Source organism: Penaeus monodon, chromosome 25 (genome assembly GCF_015228065.2).
Source record: "Penaeus monodon isolate SGIC_2016 chromosome 25, NSTDA_Pmon_1, whole genome shotgun sequence".
NCBI classification, from domain to species: Eukaryota; Metazoa; Arthropoda; class Malacostraca; order Decapoda; family Penaeidae; genus Penaeus; species Penaeus monodon.
Window position 1 is genome coordinate 18,046,392 of NC_051410.1, and position 541 is coordinate 18,046,932.

The following is a 541-nucleotide window of genomic DNA, read 5'->3' on the forward strand; positions in this document are numbered from 1 at the left end:
GTCTCACCAGTAGACGGCCAGCGCCGCGCGGTAGGACGGGAACGAGCGCAGCGCCTCGTGCACGACCGCGGGGGGCGCCTCGCAGGAGCCGTGAGGAGCCCACACGAAGGAGGTGTCGCAGATGGTGTTGTTGAGTTTGCAGAGGGCGAGGAAAGAGGGGCGAGGGGAGGCTATGAGCAGCTTCAGGACAGACACGAAACACCCCGTGGCCGCGCCCCCGAGCATGAAGGTGCCTGGCAGGGGCGAGAGAGGACTGAAGCTTGCAAGAGAGATGTGGATAGGCTGTATACTGATCATGCTTGTACTGTGTGCATGGTGGATTTGAATGAATTAACATCAATATAAACGCATAATCGCACCGGTCATTTCATGCAGTCTATATACATTCACTTTTACTCACATATGAACCTCAGCATACGGCGTACATATGGCGGCAGTTTGAGGCCAAGTGATGTCACAGTCTTTACTCTCCGGACCGGATACTGTGTCTTGACAGCCTCGACCACCAACATCTGTAGGAAAGAACCACGTATTAAGAACC

At 54.9% G+C, this 541-nt stretch overlaps 1 protein-coding gene across 1 annotated transcript in view; it reads right to left on the reverse strand.

Moving 5' to 3' along the window:
* The window catches only part of LOC119589092, a gene marked incomplete at its 5' end in the record, with an annotated part of 9,180 nt that overhangs the window by 6,497 nt on the left and 2,142 nt on the right, over window positions 1–541 (reverse strand). Inside the window, 2 exon segments of the mRNA XM_037937668.1 lie at window positions 8–233; window positions 401–512. Coding sequence (XP_037793596.1) covers window positions 8–233; window positions 401–512 — 338 coding nt within the window.